Here is a 23,704-nt window from a genome sequence, read left to right as displayed (position 1 = left end):
GAAGGATGGGGGTGTAAGAATATGGAGGAAGGAAGTGGGGCCAGGGATGGAAGGAGGGGGGTGGGCTTTGGGCCATGGACTATTTTATTGGTGGGTGGGGCAGGAGCAGGAAGGGTGCAGGCAGGGGGGACTGGCTGGCGATTGAAGGACACAATCAGTTAGGGTGGGCTGAGAGCATTTGGACAGAAGGGCCCATCCAGGGGTGTGGTTGGCAGGAGTGGAAAAGGGTGCCAGTAACTTGGGGCCATGGAGAGCACAGCCAGGCTCAGTGCACTATTAACAGACTCTCTGGCTGCAAAAGCAACCAGCGAGGGGGGGGGGGTGTTGGTGAGCGTAGCCCCCTAGTAAAATTCAACAGAAATTACTCTGAAAACCTATACAACAGAACAAGACACTTTCTACAGATTCCTTGAAAACACCCTATAGAAAAAGAGATCTTATCTATTAAAATTGTATAGGATGTTTTAAAAGACACATATAGAAAAACTTGTAATACTTTTCCATAAGCGAGAACTTGTTATTACTTGCCCTTTAACTTACACAGATTGAACCTCTCTAGTCTGGCACACCCTGGTCCGCAACATCCGTGGTCTGGCATGATTTTAGTTAGCCAGATGTCCACTTAGCATGGGTGTGGCCACGTTTCCTGTGGTCCCATCAAGTTTGTTTACAGCTACCAGTCCTGGCTTTCAGTGTTCTGGGCTATTATTTAGCTCTAATTTACCCCTAAATGTCTTAGAATCATAGAATAATAGGACTGGAAGGGACCTCGAGAGGTCATCGAGTCCAGCCCCCCGCCCTCAAGGCAGGATCAAGCTCCGTCTACACCATCCCTGACAGATGTCTATCTAACCTGTTCTTAAATATCTCCAGAGAGGGAGATTCCACCACCTCCCTTGGCAATTTATTCCAATATTTGACCACCCTGACAGTTAGGAATTTTTTCCTAATGTCCAATCTAAACCTCCCCTGCTGCACTTTAAGCCCATTACTCCTTGTCCTGTCCTCAGAAACCAAGAGGAACAAATTTTCGCCTTCCTCCTTGTGACACCCTTTTAGATATTTGAAAACCGCTATCATGTCCCCCCTTAATCTTCTTTTTTCCAAACTAAACAAGCCCAGTTCATGAAGCCTGGCTTCATAGGTCATGTTCTCTAGACCTTTAATCATTCTTGTCGCTCTTCTCTGTACCCTTTCCAATTTCTCCACATCTTTCTTGAAATGTGGCGCCCAGAACTGGACACAGTACTCCAGCTGAGGCCTAACTAGTGCAGAGTAGAGCGGCAGAATGACTTCACGAGTTTTGCTTACAACACACCTGTTGATACAACCTAGAATCATATTTGCTTTTTTTGCAACAGCATCACACTGTTGGCTCATATTCAACTTGTGGTCCACTATGACCCCTAGATCCCTTTCCGCCATGCTCCTTCCTAGACAGTCGCTTCCCATCTTGTATGTATGGAACTGATTGTTCCTTCCTAAGTGGAGCACTTTGCATTTCTCTTTATTAAACCTCATCCTGTTTACCTCTGACCATTTCTCTAACTTGCTAAGGTCATTTTGAATTATGTCCCTATCCTCCAAAGAAGTCGCAACCCCACCCAGTTTGGTATCATCTGCAAACTTAATAAGCGTACTCTCTATCCCAATATCTACATCATTGATGAAGATATTGAACAGTACGGGTCCCAAAACAGACCCTTGAGGAACTCCACTTGTTATCCCTTTCCAGCAGGATTTAGAACCGTTAACAACAACTCTCTGACTACGGTTATTCAGCCAATTATGCACCCACCTTACCGTGGCCCTATCTAAATTATATTTGCCTAGTTTATCAATAAGAATATCATGCGAGACCGTATCAAATGCCTTACTAAAGTCTAGGTATATGACATCCACCGCTTCTCCCTTATCCACAAGGCTCGTTATCTTATCAAAGAAAGCTATCAGATTAGTTTGGCATGACTTGTTCTTCACAAACCCATGCTGGCTATTCCCTATCACTTTATTACCTTCCAAGTGTTTGCATATGATTTCCTTAATTACCTGCTCCATTATCTTCCCTGGGACAGACGTTAAACTGACCGGTCTGTAGTTTCCTGGGTTGTTCTTATTCCCCTTTTTATAGATGGGCACAATATTTGCCCTTTTCCAGTCTTCTGGAATCTCCCCTGTCTGCCATGATTTTTCAAAGATCATAGCTAAAGGCTCAGATACCTCCTCTATCAGCTCCTTGAGTATCCTGGGATGCATTTCATCAGGACCTGGTGACTTGCTGACATCTAACTTTCCTAAGTGATTTTTAACTTGTTCTTTGTGTATCCTATCTTCTAAACTTACCCTCTCTCTGCTTGTATTCACTACGTTAGGCACACCTCCAGACTTCTCGGTGAAGACCGAAACAAAGAAGTCATTGAGCATCTCCACTATTTCCAAGTTCCCTGTTACTGCTTCTCCCTCCTCACTAAGCAGTGGGCCTACCCTGTCCTTGGTCTTCCTCTTGCTTTTAATGTTTTTATAAAAGGTCTTCTTGTTTCCCTTTATGCCTGTAAGAGCCTTGTATGTCTTGTAAGAGCCCAGTCAGCAGTGGAAGTGTTGGAAATGCTGCTAGAAAATATTGATCTTCCATGGTCCAGAAAATTCTCTGGTTCATTACAAGTCAGATCCCAAGGATGTCAGAGTAGAGAGGTTCATTCAACCTGTACCCACAAATGCTGGAAGTCACCACAAATACATAAACATTTATTTATAATCTGTCCAGTGAGCAAAATACACTAAGCATATTAAAAGGAATGTTTGTCTATACTTTCAAAAGTTTAACTATATTATCTCTCCTCTTACTAAGCTTCCTTTTTTAAACAACCTGTGTATCGAGCATTCCCCTTGCTCACGACACACCAGGTTTCTGCATAATTCCATTTTTTTAAAGCATATATACGACAAAACAATTTACCTGCTAAAGTAAATTTGTAACTGAAAGCACCCTCTTATTTCTTGCTTTCTGAATAGCTAGCAATTCAAGATCATCACAAACTAGAGATCAAAGTTTATGAACAGATTTTTTTGTCCTCTTCCAAAATGAGTCACTTACCTTCTGGACCAGTTACTTCAGGTAAGTGCGTAAATTTTTCATTGCAATAGTTCCCCTCACAGCAGCAGAAAAACACTTGAGGGTTCTCTTCTGTGGCGACACATTCTTGTCTAGATCAGAAACAGAAGAAATAGAGAAACAAGGGTGGGGGGGGGGGAGGGAAGAGAGGTAGTGAATATATACTGTCTTTGAAAGTGAATATCTTACTGAAGTGAATTTTCTGTTTTTCTCTCTCTTCTGTTGCATTCTGCAGACCAATTGTTTCTTAAGCTAGGAAGTTTGTTTTTAAGGGAATAATCAAGAATGAGACTTTGCTATAGATTTCTAGTTTGCAGCCATTGTACATGACTGTATAAACTCAAGTAAGAGTGAACATTCCAGTAATTTGACAAACAGTATACACTTCCTTCTCTCTTCGCATATCTTTAATCACATGTTCTTCTCTCTCTGGACCTTTGCCTCATTCAATGTATTGACTGGATGGACAATGCTCAAAGGAAGAATTTGGCTGCTGTGTAGTGAATGATGCAGAGGATTCTTGTTCTAGGTATACACGGGACAAGGATGGGGACTGCAGGAAAATAAAGATGTTCTTGTGACTAAGGCAGGTGAATGCTGCACAGAACTCTGTACTGCCCCTGCCTCTGTCACACAGCTTGCGTGTGACACTGAATAAATCACTTTAATTTACAAGGTGGACAGATGTTCTTAGGTATCAGAAAATGGGAACACATAACTTGTGACACCCAAAGGCTAGTCTGCAGAAGAGCTGAGCATCCAACTCTAGCTGTGGATAGGAGGTATGGATTCTCAACAACGTAGTACAGAGGAGTAAGTACGTAGCTGGGAGTCAGATGGCCCAGAGTTTAATTCTGCCTCTGCTGCCGATTCAGCGCATGGCCTCAGGCAGTCTCTTAGTCTTAGTTTTGCCAGATGTAAATCAGGCAGGAGAATATTCTCTGATAAATGCATTAATATGTGCGTGAAGCACTCAGGACAAAGTGGAAAGCACCTCAGCAGAGACCATGAAGAAACAAATAATTCCCTATTCACTGCAGGCTTCAGATGGTGTAATAAATAAGACTGATCTATAACAGAACGATAAGCATTAGAACACCAACCAGTTGCTCCATTCCCTGAGTACTCCCCATCCTGAGCACTGACCAAGGCTGGGACCACATGGGGGAAAAAACCATTTTAAGATCACGTAATTTAAGACAGCATTATAAATAATATTCACAAGTGGACCAAATTAATGTTACACGGGCAATCTAAATTCTGGAATTTCCTAATTTTGAGTACTTGACTTTGCAAATAAAGTTCTTTTAACATAATATTTTTGGAAGGGGGGAGCTACTTTAAGGCTGCTCAGCTTCAACTCATTAGCAACATTCTGACCCCCATGAATGTCAAAGCCCTTGACGATGTATCAACCAGAAACTTCAGCTCCCCAGACTAGACTTTCGTGTTTTGTTCTTCACATCTAACTTTAAAACTTGTAACTGAGTAACACTGGACAAAAACCATTACATATAAACAGGAAGATGGGGCATTTTAAATTGCAAGGAGGCCAGAAATTCTCCTTGAGCCAGCCCCACTTTTGTTGTTTCTGTATTTAACTATATTTCCATTTTACTAACATGTTCTAACAACTACCTGCATTGGTTGTCTTACTTGCAACTCATGAAGACTAGGTCTTATTGATGCACTTAATACAGTTTCCTACCTCAGGTAACTACCAGTTTGCTTTAAAGAATTTCTACCTAAATATTAGTACCCCTGCCTTTTAACAAATAGGAGTTGTAGCTTTAAATATTCTCAGTTGTCTCCAGTTCAGATAGCACTGCAGTGATCTAGCCGTACTGTTTCAATATTTTGTATATCTTAATGAGATTCTTGTATAGGTATTAAACAAACGTCATCTGTTTTCCATACATACTTTTTCCTGCCAGGTCAGTGCAAAAGGTGTTCCAATGATAGTAGTAGTGTTCTACTACTCACTAGGAATGAAAAATTCCATTAAAAAAGTTAACTGGTTAAAAGTTAAGTTTAACCAGTTAACCAGGATCTTCACAGTGCACTGGGACTAGCAGGGCTGGAACAGCTCCCCATGGGCGGGGGGCTGCTCCAATCCGGCCGAGCCACCACTAAACTGGGTAACTGGTTAACCTTTTACATCTCTATTACTCACTTTCTCACAGGGCATATTGCTAGTGTTTACAAGCACCTGTTTTCCGTGTCTTTTTTTTTTTTTTTTTACACTTTTCAGCGTATTAACTAGTTAGATTGCAGACTTGTGTACTATGAACTGTATCAAAATATTTCTTAATCTAGCTAAATTATATGCCTAACTTCTTTCCCTCAAAATAAAAAGAGGAAATAATAAAATAATCATATGTCTCACACATTATTATTACTCTGTGAATCCATGCAAACCTCCTTGATTGTGGCATTCACAGCACATAGCTATAAGTAAGGGTGGAGAAGGCTCCTTTAAATTCATGGCACCATTTTCAGTCATTTATTCCTTCATGTGTGGGGAAATTTCTCATACAAGATCTTAGCTAGGAAATTATTTTATTTTTTAGTTCAAGGAAACATTAGCCATTTGAGTTAGCCAAATGAAGATTGTTTCAATAAATTAAGTAATATTCTCATATACCTTTTCCTGAATGCAGGCAATGCAAAATATTTGAATGAAAATGACACTAGATTCAAGTATTTGTAGCCTTCAATGGAGAATGCATGTTTTGCAAAATCTGTTAGTTAAGAAATTAAGTTAATGAGTGAAAACAGCCTACTCTGCATAGGCAATTCATTATTTCCCTTAATTGCTTCAGAGTGTGCCCGATACATAACCCTGGGTAGCTTGACGTGCTACTTAACAAGCAGTAAAATATAATGTTGAAGAAAACAACACTTTTTTCTATAGCTGTAAGTGCATCATTTTGCTGTAATTCATATGCTCTTCAAATGAATTTTAATGCTACTCCTCCAGTGAGACTATGCACATAAATGAATTGTGCAATGTTGATTTATTTTTAAATTGTACCCTTTTCTACAGCTTTGAATGCACATGTGCCATGTTATGGCATATTTGTTGGGTGATCACATAATGGAACACCACTTTAGTGCACAAGTAAAAGAGGTTTAGATACTGTTTAAATACTGGAATGAATACATAAGAATCTACACAATGTCCTATACCACATCTATGCTCTAAAAGATTAGATTAAAGGACAGAGTTAAGATTGCTCTAGGAACAATAACCCTAAATTTCCTGAACTTTGTATCAATATCTCAACCTTAATGTGCAACAAGGCACTATGTAGCATATAATACTAACCATTATCTACATTACTAAGCAAAAGACACTAAAAATTGATAGAACATGTAGACTCTCCTTTTACCAGAAGACACTATATACATAATTACGGAGCAACATAGCTATATCCCAACAAGATTGCCCTGAGGAGCCAGTTAACGGCCATGAGGACATGAATGCAGTTGCATTCTTTTTAAAGGCACGTTTGTTTATACTTTGATCCCAGGGGCAATGATAAATTGTAACGGAACAACTAAAAAGCCACCATTAAGATACAACCTGAACACTCAAGAAACAGAATTGAAACTAAACTTAATTAAAATTATTTCTAAAAATTCAGAATGGAGCTTTCACCATTTATGCTGTTTGACGACACCTGGTATCTCACTCAGCTTGGACCACAGAGCTAGATTTGGTCAGTTTCTACCTTCTGGTTCTCATGCCACAGAGTTAGTGTGTTTATAACCATGCATGCTTACAAGGGGTAGAGGGGGTTGAACAGGCTTTAATGGGGCTGCAACCATCCTCCCTTTCTTTACAACTAGATGGATGGGGTTAGAAGATCCAGAAACACTTATTTGTTGGAATGCAGGGTAACAGGATGGAAGAGGACAAAACCTGTGCATTGCAGCATGGAGGCATGTATTATACTATGCCAGTGTCACAATGGTGCTGAGTTTGGGAGCATATGCTATTACAGGAGATTTGGTAATGCTAAACACTTCTGTTTGAACTAGGGCTGTTGATTATTCAATTATACTGTATCTGGGTAACTGCATCAAATCTTAGTGGATACATGATTATTTGATAGTCCCTGGGGGCAGGGCTGGCAGCCAGTGATTAGGAGGCAGTACCTCGGGGGCAGTAGCAGCCTCTGCCCACGGGAGGCCCAAACACCCTGTGGGCAGAGGCTGCTCCACCATTCCACAGAGAAGCCTCTGTCCATAGAAAACTTGGGTCCACTGCAGACAGAAGCTGCTCCATGAAAGCAGCCCTTCTGCGAGAGAGCCAAGCTCCCTGCGGAGAGGCTGTGCCAAAAATCTCATCTGCCCACCCCCACCCCCAGAGCTGCAGCTCATGGGGAGCCATCTTTTAAGCTGGCTCCCCCGGGGCACCGGCTCTGGCCTGCCACCCCCCAGCTGCCTCTGTGGGAGGCAGCAAGGGGGGCAGGTGGCTCTACAGAGCCAGCACGCACAGAGATCTATCTTAAAAGCTAGCCCCCTGTGTGTATCAGCTTACGCCTCCCACCCTCACTCTCCACACTGCTGCCTCTCTATCAGAAGCAGAGGGGTGCTGCACAGACACATGAGCCAGCTGGCCACAGGCACTGGCTCATGCCTCCACATCCTCTTGCTTCCTCTGAATCCGAGGCAGCAACGGGGGGCAGGAGGGAGAAGGAATGCACATAGTTGTTTAGATTAACCAATAAGCCCAGGCTTATCGATGAATCATTTAAACAACTACATGTTAACATCCCTCGTTTGAACACAGAAAATGGTAGTGAGCTGTTCCTATTCTTCTCATGAGGATCAGCACTACATGATTAAAGCATCTGGAAGGACTGATTTGTTGAGGGGGGAAAGAAAGAGCAAAATCTACATGAATATGGAGATTGATTATGCAACTACTAAAACGATGGGTGTGGTGGGAAAATAACCCAGCTACAAATATCTGAAGGAGTAAGAGGGATTACTTATGAGCTATATGGTGGTGCAGAATAGTTAAGAGGAATGGGTTAGAGCTAGGAACAGCTTCAATGAATAGGATAAACTTGTTGAATTAGGGCCAAATTTGGCTCTGACTTAACCCCATGTATTTCAATAGGTTTGCACAGGAAATAAGTTCACAGTAGAATTTCCTATGAGACCTAAACTCCAGAATGGTCTCTCCCAGATAATGGTGGAAACCTCATGTCTTAGAACACTAAGGCTGCGTCTACACTGGCATGATTTTACGCAAATACTTTTAACGGAAGAGTTTTTCCATTAAAAATATTTGCGAAAGCATCCGTGCCAGTGTAGATGCTCTCTTGCGCAAGAAAACGCCGATGGCCATTTTAGCCATCAGGCTTTCTTGCGCAAGAAATTAACACTGCCTGTCTATACTGGCCTCTTGCGCAAGAGGGCTTATCCCTGAGCGGGAGCGTCAGAGTATTTGCGCAAGAAGCACTGATTTCGTACATTAGAACGTCAGTGTTCTTGCGCAAATACTCGCGGCCAGTGTAGACAGGTGGCAAGATTTTGTGCAAAATCTTACCAATGTAGACACAGCCTAAAAGGAATAGGATAAAAGACCTAGGAAATACTCATTTGGAAATAATCGGTTTTCCTGAAAAAGCAGGATTAGTATTATCTTGGCATTTAAACACACAGAACCGGGTATGTATCATCTTAGTTCGTTTCTGCCCACACCTTAGAGTGCTATCATTGTACTAAAACAAAAGTACAGGAGTTCCCTGCAAGTCGGGGGCATCGTAACTCAAACCCTCATTTACGACAGGTGCCGTGCGCTGTCAAACGCAGGCTGAGGACGTAAATCAGGGGTTTTCAGTCCCTTCCGCACTTACAAAAATGGTTATAAGTGCGGGAGGTCAGAACTTGGGCGGTCACAAGTTGGGGGCCTCCTGTAACTATGTATCTTAGGGCCAGAACTAGCAGTCAGTATTCCTTTAAACTTTGAAACGAAGGAAATTTTTTTTTAATTGCAATTGTTCTCCTTAACTAACATAGGATCATGTTACATGAACTTATGAAACAAGACCATATTTTCTAAAAATCCAAGACCTTAAATGCATCTCCAGACCCTTCATACAGGAGTGCTCATCTCCCTTACAGCTGGCTACAGACAGCTCCACATCCCAACACACATTTACTTCCATGTTCCATTCCCCCCATCTCTCCCAAACCAGAATCCTATCTTCAGCCCAGCTAGCAGGGACAGGGAGTAAAGAAACCCTTTACAATCCCATTAAACCAAGGACATCTCAAACCCTAATGCCCCCAACATCTGTGTTTTTCTAGGCAGCTCCAAATAACTCCATATTTTCCTTTATGTAGCCAAGTACTCTTGGAAGAACATATTGCTCTTCACTCAATCACACAGGACATATTTTTTCAGAGCATGCCAGAACTGCTGAGTTTTCCTATGAAAAAATACCCCAGAAAGCACCTTTTGTTGCTTACATACTGAAAGCAAAAAGAGTTAAGTGTGATTTGCAATTGAAGCCCTTTCCACTTGAACTGCAATTTAAATGGGTGTGTCAGGCACCAGGCTGGCTATTACCTGTCATAGCAGTTGAAGTCATCTAACCAGCAGCCCTTCTTCACCAACTCAATGGAGCCAGAGTTGTTTCTCCAAGAAGCATAGCAATGAAGCCTTTTGTCCTTCTCTCCTTCACAGCGTTCCACGCCACTCTGGTTGGTCTTCTCCTGCTCCCAGTTGGCATTGTAGTAGACGCATTCTCTCGTCTCTGCCTCCCCATGACCTGGCCCTGAGTATACAAAACCAAAACATACTTAAATTGTAGCCAAAGTTAAATACATGAACAGACATTTCCACATGCTAAACTGCTGAGCCTGGTGAAATGTGTCTACCTCTTGGTGTGCATGTTCCATCTTTATCCATAATTTACATAGAACATGCAATAGTGGAGCATCTCACATTTAATTAACTCATTTATCTTCCCTATTCCTGTGAGGCAGAGTATTATGCTCATTCCGCAGACAGGGAGCTAAGCCACAGAGAGATTATGGGATTTACTTAAGGTCAGGCAGGAAGTCTATGGAAAAGCTACGAATTGAACAGAGATCTCCTTGAGTGTCAATCCAGTGCCTTAACTACAAGATCATCCCAGAATTATGTATAATATTCAAGTGACCAACCATGTCCTGCAGAACTTAGTGAGGCAGCCCATGTCTAGGATTGCCAGGTGTTCGGTATTCACCCAGACAGTCCGGTATTTTCCGCTCCTGTCCGGTAAAAAAAAATTCAGAGAATACCGGACACCTAAAATGTCCGGTATTTTCAGAATTTTTCCTCGGCCAGGAGGTGAAAATGCAGGGCACCTGTCAACCCTACAAACATTCAGCACCCGGCCTTCCCCCGCCCCGAGCCTCCCCCTGGCTCCCAATACCCCCAGCCCTCCAACCCCACCGCTATGTTTACCTGGTTCCCCAAGGCTGCCAGCACAAAATGGCAATGCTTTCCCCTGGGTTTTAATGTTCAACCGCTCCCCCTGTTCCTATCCCTGCTGTTTTATTTTTTAAAAAATATATATTTTTTGGCTTACTTGGAGTCTTTTTTTTTTTTTTGCCCAACAACTTTGGTTCCCCCCCCCCCCCCCAACAGAATTTTTTTCCCTGGGGAGGGTGGGGGGCGGTATTTTTGTTTCAACCATCTGGCAACCCTACCCACGTCTGGCCTCACCTTCAGTACAGGAATAAAGGCCTAGGCTTAAAAGGAAGCATTATGAGACATTGCCTTCTTATTAAATATGAGGGATGCTGGTATCTTTTCCTTTACTATGGAAACCTAATGAAATCCAGGCTCCCTAGAAAGTTTTCACAGTATGCTCGGGATATTCTTGGTGTAACAATGATGGTAAATTAATCCTAGTGCCACCAACACTTCAATACTGTTAGTAGGCCAGTTTACAGAGAAAATACACTTCAAAACCTCATCATGCCCAAATGGAGTATCTGAAATGTTGTATGCCCTAACCATCAAAGGAAGCTATTGTTTTGCTGGACTCTCATACAGCATAATCACTACCTGAAGGAAGAGATTACTTTGGGGTCTGAGGGAATTATTCATGATTCGTAAAATTCACCTTATTCCTCACCCAAGTCTCACTTAAACCCTATTATAATAGATGATTATGCATTTCTACACATTGAGCTATTTTGAAGATGTAAGTGGGGCATTAGCCTCAGGCTGACTCTCTACAGCAGGATAAATTTCATCCAACATGATTCCCCTCCCCCCATTAATTTGACTGAGGCTTGCAAAGAACTGGATGGAGTTAAAAAAGCCACTATGAACTGGTACAACCAAGCTGTCTTCCTGATACTAACATTACTGTGGCTAGAAGCCAAATTAGTAACAAGGCCTGACTGGATTCAAAATGGAAGTGCTGACAAAAACAGTTACACTGATCCAACGTGCCAACAATTTTTTTTTTAATTGAAATGGGGGTCAAATACACGATGAACAGATCTCACACACAGGCGTGCACAGTCTTATGTCTCGAAAATCCTAATTTTATGATAGATATGTTCTGGATGAGATACTGTAAAGACTAAATGTGAAAAGTGGGAGGGAGAAATCAAATGCAGCAAGAGTGGTGTATAAATAGAAACTTCAGAAACATCACCACTGAGTAACAAATAGCAGGTTGCTTTTTAAAACTCCTGCTGAGATGCCGAACTATAAACAGGTTACATGAAACCAGAAATAATAGTATACGTTTTCAGATTAATCTTAACCATATAGACTGCAGCCATCCTACCATGGGATCACCAAACTTAAACAAGGGCAGGCCTGGGTCAGGCCAGGTCATTACTTGGATAGGTCCAAGGAAAATCTAGGTATTAGTGATTCAATAAACAACCTTGAATCAATCCCCCAGCATGGTGATAAAGGAATAATTGTTCTGCTAGATGTATCACTGTCTTTCCGAGATGTAAAAATAGTGCTCCCAACTTCTTGTGGCCAATGAAAATCTCATTGCACTCTCAGGATTAAATTCTGCCTCCCACTTTACAATCTGCCTTAAGATGATGGCACTTAGTCTTTATTGCTGGAGAATCTGAGCACTACACAATTGCTAACCTTTATCTGCACAACAACTGCATAAGGTAAGACAAGGCTATTATCCCCACTTTCCACATGAAGAACTGAGGCATGGCGAGACTAAGTGAATTGTTCAAGGTCACACAGAAAATCTTTGGCAGAGCAAGGAACTGAATTCAGGTCTCCCAAATCCCAGATTAGCATTCTAACCACTGGGTCAGCATTCCTTTGTACAGCCTGTAACCTCCAGACATGTACTGGATTTTTCTCACTTCCTCTCTTGTTGTAGGATGGTAAGATTTGCCTCCATTTCACGGGTGAGTTTTCATCTACAGAGAGCTTGGAAAGCAGTCTGAATTCAAGGTGCTATCGTAGTGTAAGTTTCACCAGGAAATTAGCCTATTACTGACAACTGGCTTAACTACAGGATTTAACTACAAGAATGAACCAGGACAATTCAAGGCTTCTGAAATGGGACTGCACATCGTTTGCTCAAAACCATTCTTGCAGTTGATTCTTGCTCTGTACCAGATCAACTGCCCTGGTTACTTGATTCTTACAGTCAGAGAAATTATCCAGTGCTGATGTGGAGAAGACAGACTGGGAAACTCTTTACATTTTAAAGAAGTATTTAATTCTTCAATGCCTGTTCTCCCCCTCAAGAACAATCTTTATCAGGGGAAAGATTTAAAAGGGTGGGAAATAGCCAGAAAGTGGAGCTTTGAAAAAGAAAATTATATTCAAAACACACACGGGAGAGTTCAATTTTAACAGCACCTGAAGGTTTTATCAACATTTGCAAATCTCCATCCAAGTCCTCCTCTGACAAGCTGCTTACTATAGCAAAAACCACCCACAAATATCCCCAGACTCAGAGACGCGTCAATATTGCTGCTCCTCAACAAAGCCTTTGCATTTGATCTGTTGATATTTACATGACAATTTGTTATAGAATTAAGCCTATCTGTTAAATACCCAGTGAAATCAACGCCAAAGAAGGGAGAATTTTCTCCTGTGTTTCTTTTGAAGCTAGGAACGCTTACCTTTGCTTTACTGTAACGTGTAACATGGCTTCCATCTTAAGCAGTTGCTGATTGCTAGCTAATATTCAACATAATCTTCTAGTCTTCTCTAGAAAGTGACTACATGATCAAAGGATGAGTCAAGATCAAGACTTACATAAAATCTTCTCCACAGGAACAAAGAAGAATAATATTCCTCACTAAGCTGACTCGAGTGGGATTTTTTCCTTTCCTCCTCACCTAAGCCTTTTAGAAAGCAGACTCATCTAGTGAGCCAAACAGAAAGGTGTAACCCCCAATTCTAGTCCCAGCTTTGACAACTCTCCATATAACCTTGGGCACAACTTCACAACCTCCATTACCTCAACTATAAAGTAGGGATATATCATTTGCAAGGATGCTGTGATAAATAATGTTTGCCCAGTGCTTTGGAAAGGAAATGTAAAAACCAGCAGCTGTAGTTCTGGGCCCCAAAAACAGCAGACACTTGAGCACGAGAAATTCTTTAATAAGTTTGAGCAGTGGCCCCTCTTCCCCCAGTAGAACATAAGTCTTCTCTGGAGCAAGCTTCAGACTAAGGGTAATACTTATTTCATACAAAAAAGAAAAAAAATTAAGTCTACATCCAGCAAATATGCCAAAAAGCCTACCAATATCCACCTGAGTTGCCCCAAAAAAAACCCCCAAAAAAACCACCCAGGGTTTTATTTATTTGGGTGGTGTTTTTAAACAATCCTTCAAGGTAGTTGTCTTAAAAGAGACACATATTTATAAACTTCACTCTTCGTAACACATTAAAAAAAATTGAGATGTACCTATCTCCTAGAACTGGAAGGGACCTTGAAAGGTCACAGAGTTCAGTTCCCTGCCTTCACAGCAGGACCAAGTACCATCCCTGACAGATTTGCCCCAGATCCCTAAATGGCCTCCTCAAGGATTGAATTCACACCCCTAGGTTTAGCAAGCCAATGCTCAAACCACTGAGCTATCCCTCCCCCCATGTTCTGTTAGTTGCAAAAAGCCATTCGGCAAGCATCTTTTTCTGCTGCGTTTCTACCACTACAGGAATGAAGGCAAGACCCTTTTGTCTCTCTCCAGCAGTCTCACTTGCATAGCTTTACAAATGGGTAATAAATTACCTGCAACAGGGTAGTGCACAAATTATTCCTATAAGCTTAAGTCAGTATAACTATGTCACTCACTCATGAAGAAAACCCACCCACCAGAGCAATGAAGTTATACTGATTTAGCTCCCAGAATAGGCACTAGGGATGTTAAATGTAGATTAAATCAAGTAGTCGATAAGGGCTGTTGCTACACTTCAAAGGTGAAAGCACTGCAGGGAGATTGGGGCCAACAGGGGGACTCAAACAGTCTCATGGGCCTCGTGCTCCCTGCAGAGTTTCAAAGGGGCTGGAGTTCCCAGCTGACCCCAGGCTCCACGCGACGTTTCAGAGAGGCAGACCCCAGGCTTCATGCGGTGCTGCCACATTTGCTTATCGGATAATTAACTAGTCATTCACATCCCTAATAGGCACCGCAGCATTTATAGGAGGGTTTCTCCTATCAATATAAAACTACCTCTTCTCAGGGTGATGGAGTACCTACACTGATGGAAAAACATAGGAATTGTCTTCATTAAGAACCGCAGCTGCACTGTTGCAGTGCTGTAAGTATAGACAAGCTCTAACTGAATTTGATACCAAAATGTATGTTTTGCAATCTGTACACTAAAACAACATTAAAGGTAAGTTGAATGAAGCTGGAAAAGCTTAAATAGGTTGACAATAGCCCTTTAAGAAAGAAAGCTCGGTGTGGGTGTACTTCATTGCTTCTGTTGTCCCTTCTAAGAATTAAAACTAAAGATCTAGGAAGGAACATGTTGAGTCAAAAAAGACTGTATAAAAATTAGTACAGTAAATTGGGTAATACACCAAAATTTTAGGCTGGAGACCTTTGTAAATAAATGTCACAAAGGCTAAACAACAGGGGTTTTCAGAAGAAGAAGGGCATCCTTTAAAAACTGGAAGTTATATTCTACTGAGGAAATGCAAGGGAGCATACTCTGGCAAGTCAAATGCCAAGGTGTGATTAGACTGACCACAAAAGGATTTGAAAAGCAACTAACTAGAGACAGAAAAATTAACAGCAAAAAAATAGCGAGCATATCAGAAGTGGAAAGCTGGTCAAATAATCAATGGCGCCACAGGAAGATCATGGTGCTCAAAGAACACTCAAGGAAGATAAAGCCATTGTGAAGAAGAAAAATAACATCTTTGAATGAGACTACACTGCAGAGGATGTGAGGGAGATTTCCTCACCTGAGCTGTTCTTTATAGGTGACAGATCTGAGGCACTGTCCCAGATTGAAGTGTCAGAGGAGGTTTTGGAACAAACTGATATATTAAACAGTAATAAATAACAAAACCAGACAGAAATCACCCAGGAATTCTGAAGTAACTCAAAATTCAAATTGCAAAATTAAACTTCTGGGTATCCTCTTGCTTAAATCTGCCTCTGCATCAGATGACTACAGTAATTAACATGAAGCCTAATTTTAATTAAGGCTCCACAAGCAATCGAGTTAGCCTAACTTCAGTACCAGGCAAGTGGGTTGAAAGAACATAGTAAAGAATAAAATTATCAGATACAGGTGAACACAATATGATGGGGAAGTGTCAACATGGATTTTGTGAAGGGAAATTGGACCTCACCAGTCTGTTAGAAATCTTTGAGGGAGGGGAGGATCAAACATCTGGACACAGGTAATCCAGTTGATATACTGTACTTGTAGAAATCTTTGAGGGAGGGAGGATCAAACATCTGGACACAGGTAATCCAGTTGATATACTGTACTTGTACTTTCAGAAAGCCTTTGACAAGGTCTCTCACCAACAGCTTAAGCAAAGTAAAATGCCATAGGATAAGAGGGAAATGAATCAGCAGCTGGTTAAAACATAGGAAACAAAGAATAGGAATAAATGATCAGTTTTCACGATGGAGAAAGGTAAAAGTGGAATTCCCCCAAAGATCTGTTCAGGGACTAGTGCTATTCAACATATTTATAAATGATACAGAAAAGGGGGTAGACAGTGATATCCAAAGCTGATGGAGAAGAGTTACAAAGAAAATCTCATAAAACTGGGTGAATGGACAACAAAAATGGCAGAAGAAACTCAATATGGATAATTGCAAAGTCATGGTTGCCAGATGATGTTGTGAAGACCAGGACTTTAACACAGTTCAAAAAAGAACTAGATACATTTATGGAGGTTAGGTCCATCAATGGATACTAGCAAGACTCGCTGAACTGCAGTGAGCCCCGCTCGCCAGTCGCGCTGTCCGGCGATCTGCGCATGCTCTTCCGGGTTGCAATCTACTCACCATGAGCAAGAAGACTGCATTATTTGTTGAGCCCTGGATATTACCCAGGACAGGTAGGAAGGGTGCCCCTAGCTTCTGTTCGTCAGAGGCTGGAAATGGATGACAGGAGAGGGATCACGTGAGGATTACCTGTTCTGTTCACTCCCTCTGGGGCATCTGGCATCAGCCACTGTTAGAAGACAGGATACTGGGCTAGCTGGACCTTTGGTCTGACCCAGTATGGACATTCTTATGTTCTTATGCACACTGGAAGTCACAATCCCAACGAAACATACAAAAAGATTGAGTCGAAATTAGCTATTACCACTCAAGAAAGATCTTGGTGTCATTGGGAACAGATCTCTGAAAACTGGGGATTTTAAATTGTGTAACTGCTGAAAGTCTTAGTGGTTATATGCACCCGCAGAGTGGGCTCGCAGCTGGCTGCCCAGAGTTAGGGCAGGAGCCTGTGTATTACCATTAACGATAAGCCCGGGCTTATTGGTTAACCATTTAAACAGTTATTCTTTTACATCCCTACTGAAAACATCTTCTGAATGTTAGGAACCCTTAGGAAAGGGATAGATAATAAAACAAAGTATCATAATGCAACTATATAAATCCCATGGTATGCCAACACCTTGAATATTGAGTGCAGTTCTGGTTTTTCCATCTCAAAAAAGATAGATTAGAACTGGAAAGAATACAAAGAAGGTTAACAAAAATGATTATGGGTATGGAACACCTTACATATGAGGAGAGATAAATAAGACTGGGAGTGTTCAGTAGGGATGTAAGCAACTAGTCAGGAAGTCGACTACCCGATAAGCCTAAGCTTATCAGGTAGTTGAGTCACTACTTGACTATAGCTTCACTCCCTCCTTGCTGCCTCTGTATCAGAGGAGGGGGGAGAGCAGGAGCACAGAACCATTTGGGGGGAAAGGTGGCAGGCGAGACAGAGGTGCAGCAGGGGACAAGCCAGGTCCCCAACCATTCTGCTTCTGCTTTTTAAATGTAGTAAGGGGCTGACTGGCCCTCTTTTGCCTGCCCCTTCTGAGGCCCTGCCCCCACTCACTATATTCCCACTCCCCTGATGGCTCACTCCCCCATTCACTTGCATTGGGCTGGGACAGAGGAGCTGCAGGAGGGGGTGAGGGCTATGGGGCACAGGAGGGTATTTCAGGCTGGGACTGAGGGATTTAGAATGTAGGCTGAGGCGGGAGCTGGGGTGCAAGGGAGGGTGTGGGCTCTGGGGTGGGGCTGAGCAGCAGGTTGGGAGGCAAGGGCTCTTAGCTGGGGGCAGAGATGAGGAGTTTAGGGTGTGGGAAAGGACTCCATGTTTGGAGGCCCAGCGCAGGGGCTCAGGCTTCCCTCAGGTGGCTCCTGGTCAGCAGTGCAACGAGACTAAAGCAGGCGGGTGGGGTTAGGAGGCCCTGCACACTGCTCCTGCCCTCAGGCAGTGCTCCTCCACCCCCATTGGTGGGTTTGCAGCCAATGGAAGTGCAGATCACAGGGCAAGGGCAGGGGCAGAGCGCCAAGCCCAGTGTTCACCGTTTCCCCACCACCACCCCCGACATAGGAGCCGGACCTGCTGGCTGCTTCCGGGGCGCAGCACCATGCCAGAACAGGTGGGGACTAGCCTGCCTTAGACCTAGAGCACCATCAGACAGACTTTTAACAGCCCAGTCAGCAGTGCTAACTGGAACTGCCAGGGTCTCTCTTCAACGGTGTGTTTTGGTTGAAAACTGGACACCTGGTCAGCCTAAACACACAGTTAACTTGTGGATCATTGCCAGGGGATGTGGGGAAGGCCAAAGCTATTCACTGGCTTTAAAAAGAAAAAAAAAGGAAAAAAAAAAAGAGAGAGAGAGAGAGAGATCTGGATAATTTCACAGAGGATAGGTCCATCATGGTCCTGGTTATGAGAACCAATACCTGACTCCACATGACCTAGCTCCCTTGCTGTAGGTAGGTGCCAGGGATACAGACCCATATTCTGGGTATCTCAAAACCTCCAACTGCTAGAAGCAAGGACTGGACAACAGAGGATGGATCGATCACTTGATAAACTGTTCTGTCCTATTTATTCCCTGACAGTACCAGCTGCTGTCAGAAGACAGGATAGTTAGCTGGAAAGGCCATTCATCTGACCCAGCATGGCCATCCTTAGGTTCTTATGTAGCATAATGGTTCAATTCTTGTTTTACTCAAATACGTATGTTGCTGAGCATCAACCTCATGACGACAGTTTGAACTCAACACTTTGCTGTGTCCCTACATAAAGAGCTCCTTGCTTATTTTTCCACCCTATTTTTAAAGCCTTTATAGGTGCTCCAAAATTATGTTAACATCTAAACATCATAAATGTACCCCTTACAAATCCAGTCTAGTTGTATTAGCACCTATCATCAGTGTCCAAGCTTTCAGCATGTTAACAGGCTGGCATAGCAGCCTCTGCTTCACCATCCAAGTCCAGTAATGAATCCAACTGGCCTATAAGGCTTCGCATCACTTTGAAATGACAAAGGGTGGGGCGGAGAGAAGAGTGTCTTGAAAAGTTGAACCTTAGATTAAAAATACCTGATACGTCTAAGACCAGCAAAAGCACTTCTGTTTTTAAGCCATATAGGGTTTAAAACTCTCTAAAACCAGAGTTCAGTATAACACTGGGAATACCAGTAAATAAATGTGTAGAAGGAAGTCTGGCTTGAGTTCTGTTTTCTGTCAATAGATTAGTCACTAGGCAGATCCCAAGACAAGAGCTCTGGAAGTCTTCTGTCAATCAGAGCCTGTTTAACTATTCTCAACATATAGACTATCACCATGGTAACCCATGGTGATGTCATTACAGCCAATCTCAAAAGGACAGGAGGCTTTAAGTCATTTTCTTTTAAAATTAAAAAAGGTACTTCATATTAAGAAATGCATCCTCTCTACTCACCAGGGATAAGAATAACCAGGGGCTTCTATATTCACACTATGACACAGACTTCAGAGCTTCCATAGACATTCCTTCTCCTTCCTCCACTATTTTTTTTTAAATTGGGCTCAAGTCAATTAAAGATAACAAAGAAACTATGAAAAAGAATTAGATTATTACACTCCATTTCTCACATTGCCAATATAATGTGTTCCTTGAAGTACAGGGAATATATTTTTAACAGACATTATCAGCAACTTGGAAAAGGATTTAATTATTTTGAATAATTTCCTGTTATTTTAAATTGAATGAGGTTTGTTTCTTTCACATATAAAGTCTAGAAAAAGAGCCCATGAAAGACCACAGAAGCCCAAAATTGCTCAAACCACGCCGGTGTTCTTGTTTACAGAAAATAGCTCTTAACAGCAGCGCACGCGCAAGTGCGCGTGCACACACACACACACACACACACACACACACAAAATTTTCTGGCCCAATGCAGAGGCTCACTCAGGAAAAGGTTGAACAAATCATTCCTTTGCCTAGATAAAACTGATTCAAGTAGTAATTAGCAGGGTCATGATTATTAGCACCACTATCCTGCACCAGTACAAATGCATTGCCAGCAGTAAATCAATTTCTGGATATAGGGCATTTTCAATTTCAGCTCAACTACTCATTTTTATATTTTGTTTAAAGGAGGGATCATATTATTCATCCATTAGGAAATCCTACGTTGTGCAACATCAATTAAGGACAAAGCCAAAACGTAATTATTTTTCCCCTTAACATCACTAACTATAGCTGTCTCCTCAAAAAGATTTTGGTTCTTTAATAAAAACCACCAGGGAGATCAATCAAAAGCATTTAATGCCTTGTTGCTCCTGCAGTTCATGTTTAAATTGCACTTTGGGTCTCAAACGAGGCAATCTGGACAGTCAGTGCTCAAACTGGATTAGTCATCACAAAAACCCAGTGGGGGATACGCGTGTTAGATTATTTGCAGTGGTGCTGTAGCTGTGTGAGGTACTATCTTATTTTATTGGTCCAATAAAAAGATATTACACCTCACCTGCCTTCTCTGTGTTCTATTAGACAGACAGACCAGTGCTGTGTCTAAAAGAATAAAACAACATTAAGGTTAGGATATTGTGTATTGGGGCACGGCACAGCCATATAGCATTTGCCTCCATCTATCACAAAGTGTGGAGGGAAGCATGGAGCGTGGCACTCTTGGATCTGTTTATTAATGTCCTAAGGGATGCATGCTTCCCTCATACCCTTGCTGCAGATTTAACAGGTGAAAGCCAACCATTCCTCCATTAACCCTACTCATTAGGAGGTCTCTCTCCTCAGTTTCTTTGTATCACTAAACCAAGATATTACCTTGCTTGACAAATGATTTCTTTGGAAGGATGTTGTTCCCCCCTCCCCTCCTTCTCCCTCTATCACTGGATTCAGATAAGCAGCCTAATAAGGAGCAAGCTGTTGCATAGCACCATGAAATTTCTTTTTGGCTATTTCCCTTAAGCCTATTGGAAATACACTTTTATATCAGCAGTAATGATTTCTTTGTATTGCTATAGCACTCGTACAAGTCCAGTCACCCACCACAATCCCATTGTGTTAGTTGCACAAAAGCCTTAAAAAGTCCATTTTTGCCCCCAACATGTTTACAATGCAAGTGGAAGAAAATCTGAGTGTTTAGAAATGAAGTTATGAATATCATGAAGACATTTCCGGTTAAAGTCAACCAAAGAGAAAGGAGACAACACTTCTGATCAGATGCTATAGATAACTAAGCAAAATTTATACTCAATCCTTAAGTGTTCTTTGAAAATATAATTATTTGTTCGTTCCCCTCCATGGAGGGGAACATGAGGATGTAAGTGATGAACTAATGAAATGCTACAAACTTTGTGACAGTCTGTGAATTTCAGCCCATGAAAAAATTTCTTCTTCTTAGACAAAGAAATGTGGTGGACAGGGAGCAATTACTAGGAGTAAAAATATGCCTGCATTCTTTCCCACAATTTCATATACATCTAACATTGCCTCTCTCTGTTCACTACACCTCTGCATCACCACCAGCTGGAAACCCAGGAAGGCCCTGCCCTGTAAGAGACCAATCCTAGCTCTTCTCCAGGGAGAAAGTAGTCGTGTTTATTACACGCAATATAAGCCTATAATGATGTAGAAACAAATCTCTAGTGAATCACCATTGCCAGAAAGCTTCATTGTCTGAACAGCAGCACTTCACAAGCCACACATGGTCCTCGGAGTTTCGTCAAGAGGGACATTTCAAATATGCTTTCGAATGTGCTGAATCTATTAAGACAGAGCCCCAAAGTGCTTTTCTACTGATTCTGCTTGACATTTCTAAATATCACAATTCCAAATGTAATTCACTGGTAATTGGAAAAACTGTAATGCATGTGAATGGACAAGAAGATGTTGAAGGTCGGGCATCAGGAAACTGTGCCCTTAAGACCCTGGTTTGCAAACTGTGCAGTGCATTCCCTAGGGAGCATGATGGAACATTCAGGAAGGGTATAGCAGGACATAGAAACAGGCTAGCCCTGCTCTGCTCTGGCCTGTTTCCAGGCCCCACCTCGCACAAACACACTCCTCTCAGCAGGCAAAGGCAGGGGGAGGGAGCAAAGAAAAGTTTTGGGACCTCTGCCCTAATAACTTTGGCATCTCATCACCCTCTCACACTTAAATAACCAAAGCTTAGTGTTTGGCAGCATTCCTAGCAACGTTACAAGGAAAGGAAAGGAAACGGTGCAAGATCTCTTTGAGGTGTCAGGACAGATCATGTAAAACAGTTTTTAAAGTCAGCCATAAATCAAAATCCAAATATACCTGATTCTCTGTTCTGCCTAAAGGAGATGCAGTGGGAGAAAGCTGCCAAGATGTAGGTGACCGACTGCATTGGCAATTTCTACAGTGATGTATATGAAATATACATTGTGAGTGAAATGCACAAGTTTCTCCTAAGATTTTAGTAGTACAAACTGGACCTCCCTTGTCCGGTACCCTCAAAACCGGAAAGGTCCCGAACAAGAGGATTCGCCAGATCCGGGGTGGTTCCTCCCAGCATGGCCCCTCTGCCCCCAGCTAAGGCTCCAAGTCCAGCCCTGCTGTTGCCTGCCAGGCCATGGTTCCCAGGCTGGAGCACTGAGGCTGCTGGGGCCGGAGCGCCATTGCTACCACTGCTTCACGCCAGAGCTCCACGGCTGCCGCTGCTGCCGCCACCCCTGAGCTCTGCAGCTGGGGCTCCACGGGTGCTGCTGGCGGCCTCTGTGCTCAGCGGCTGGGGCCAGAGCTCTGGCCACTGCTGCCCAGCCACAGGAGCAAAAACTCCCTGCTGCGCCACCTGCCCCACCCTCTCACATGTTGGGAGTACCAACGTGGGGTTCCGAGCTGAGTCACTGCCTCCTCACTCCCCCGTTACTCCTGGCCTGTGGCCCGACCTCCCTGTACCTGGGCTCTGTGGTCCAGGAACACTTGTGGTCCACCAGACCAGAGGGTCCCAGTTAAGGGAGGTACAACCTGTACTATTTTAACTCAATACTGTCACTTTTAGACTGTTGGGTTCCAGTTGTTGAAGACTTGATGTTTTACTAGTGCTAAGCAGAAATCTCATGCGCTACTCATCTGCCTTTCCAATGCCTGACAATATCCAGGGGGGCCAGCGCTTTTCCTATCTGTCAGGAAAGTGATTTGGTTTTGGCCTGACAATAACATGTACCAGGACTCCAAAGTCAGGCTTACGGCTCATTCTCCCTATTTTCATTACACCAGTTTTGTTCAGGAAGTAAAGTCTTAACCTCCTTCCTTGTACTACTCAACAGATGGCCCATAGCCCATTTGTTTGCGGCCCGTGGTGCAGTTTGGGTTTACGCAGGGCTCAACCCGCGGTCTGCTGGTGGGAGCAAAAACAAAAAAGCAGTCAATATAATGGTCTTCTGTTGATATGCCTTTTAGTAGTTAAATTCCTGGACTGTCATTGCTCATTAAAAGTGCTGTCATATGGGTGGAAATCGGGTAAATATTGCATTTTATTAATACCAGCAGAACTGACTTAAATGGAGCCTATGTGTTGTATAAGTCTTGCCTTAATCTTTGTATTCATGCCAGTCAGTGTGAAAGAAGCTATTTACATATTTTTGTATGTATATGCAACC

The 23,704-nt window shown here is 42.6% G+C and overlaps 1 protein-coding gene across 2 annotated transcripts in view; it reads right to left on the bottom strand.

Annotated features, from left to right (window-relative positions):
• Positions 1-23,704, bottom strand: part of ACVR2B (activin A receptor type 2B) — a 173,499-nt gene that overhangs the window by 39,293 nt on the left and 110,502 nt on the right. For both annotated transcript variants that reach the window (XR_012902130.1, XM_006120554.4), the window contains exons 2-3: positions 9,702-9,909; positions 3,095-3,204 (exon numbers count right to left, since the gene is read on the bottom strand). Coding sequence is in view for 1 of the 2 variants with exons in the window: in XM_006120554.4 (XP_006120616.2) it covers positions 3,095-3,204; positions 9,702-9,909 (318 nt within the window). In the remaining variant the exon portion in view is untranslated. The remainder of the gene's footprint in view (positions 1-3,094; positions 3,205-9,701; positions 9,910-23,704) is intronic.

Source organism: Pelodiscus sinensis, chromosome 2, assembly GCF_049634645.1.
Source record: "Pelodiscus sinensis isolate JC-2024 chromosome 2, ASM4963464v1, whole genome shotgun sequence".
Classification (NCBI taxonomy): domain Eukaryota; kingdom Metazoa; phylum Chordata; order Testudines; family Trionychidae; genus Pelodiscus; species Pelodiscus sinensis.
The sequence above is the reverse complement of the archived record's forward strand: the minus strand, read 5'-3'. Positions and strand labels throughout refer to the sequence as shown.